Source organism: Anarrhichthys ocellatus, unplaced genomic scaffold (assembly GCF_004355925.1).
Source record: "Anarrhichthys ocellatus isolate YVR2014 unplaced genomic scaffold, GSC_Weel_1.0 scaffold28, whole genome shotgun sequence".
Lineage (NCBI taxonomy): Eukaryota > Metazoa > Chordata > Actinopteri > Perciformes > Anarhichadidae > Anarrhichthys > Anarrhichthys ocellatus.
This window is the reverse complement of record NW_022280058.1, coordinates 4,261,067-4,262,352: the sequence shown is the minus strand read 5'-3', so window position 1 is coordinate 4,262,352 and position 1,286 is coordinate 4,261,067. Positions and strand designations below refer to the sequence as shown.

Here is a 1,286-nt window from a genome sequence, read left to right as displayed (position 1 = left end):
TGTGTGTGTGTGTGTGTGTGTGTGTGTGTGTGTGTGTGTGTGTGTGTTACTCTGTGAGGCATACCTCTAGCTGGGTAATTAGACGGGCAGTTTTCCCAGAGAGACTAATCATGGTAGTAATCTCTTTAAAGGAAGGGTAATCTAGTCTAGTCAACCTTATTTACTTACTGGGGGCAGCAAAAAACACAAGCCCAAACTCAGCAGAGAACATCTATACGTTGAACAAAGAGATGGGATCGTGCGGTAGTTGGTGTGCATGTGCTCTAACAATGTTGTTGTGTATTATTTACCTGTGTGTAGAGACAGATGTCTAGAAAGCGTCTGCTGTCGACCGAACACTTTGCCGCAGACAGGACAGGGGAAGAGCTGCTCATTTAGTCTCCACGGGGCGATCCCGTTTCCCGGCTCCCCATCGTCCTTTTCTGAGTCTGGAAGAAACGCAGAAAAACCATCGTCATCATTCACCGCTGACACAATCAGCCACAGAAGCAGGGCTACAGGTAGACCAAAGGCTGTTAAGTCCTGCGGCTAGGCATCAAACAAAGTAACTCAATATGTATTAATGTTTAAACCGTAACTGTTAAACCACACCAGACTGCTGCAGTATGGTGTTCTTTGAACCTTGATTTAATTCATCTTTTGACATATTTGTGTGACATTTGGCTTTTAGTTCATTAGTAGACAGTTGAGAAGTAAAAAGGAAACAAGGGGAGAGGAGACATGTCAAAGTATTCTTCAAGGAAAGATTCGGGGATTTTGGGTTTGGTAAATATTAGGCTACATGCTAGCTCAGCGTAGCACAAAGACCAGAAACAAGAGGGAACAGCCGGCTTTGCCAAGAAATAGTCCGGCACATAACCCCCAATAAAACCACAGCTTGTTGTCTTTACATTGTGGTTTTTGTACCCGTTACTTAGTGAGCTTTAAAAAGGTGCATGTAGGTGTATTGTTGTTCTAGCGGTGTCCCTCTACTCCTATCATAAGCTGACCGGCTGAGGAGAATAAGCTTATTTCCCAAAACTATTCCTTTCTACCCGGCTATAACAATCTCATACAGTATTCTCTTCCTGTGAAGGTGCCCATTAACCCTCCAACCACCTCCATCACCCTATGGAGGCTGTGTGGCTCTCGGCGCCTCTGGCCTCCACCCTATTGCACAGGCAGGCAGGAGAGGCTGGAGGTGAGACAAACTACTCACGAGAACTAAAGACGACACAAAATAGAGATAATAATGAGTGTGAGAGAGAGAGAGAGAGAGAGAGAGAGAGAGAGAGAGAGAGAGAGAG

At 45.3% G+C, this 1,286-nt stretch overlaps 1 protein-coding gene across 1 annotated transcript in view; it reads right to left on the bottom strand.

Moving 5' to 3' along the window:
• The window catches only part of znf827 (zinc finger protein 827), a 76,769-nt gene that overhangs the window by 17,773 nt on the left and 57,710 nt on the right, over positions 1–1,286 (bottom strand). Inside the window, 1 exon segment of the mRNA XM_031863323.1 lies at positions 291–428. Within this exon segment, the coding sequence (XP_031719183.1) occupies positions 291–428 (138 nt within the window).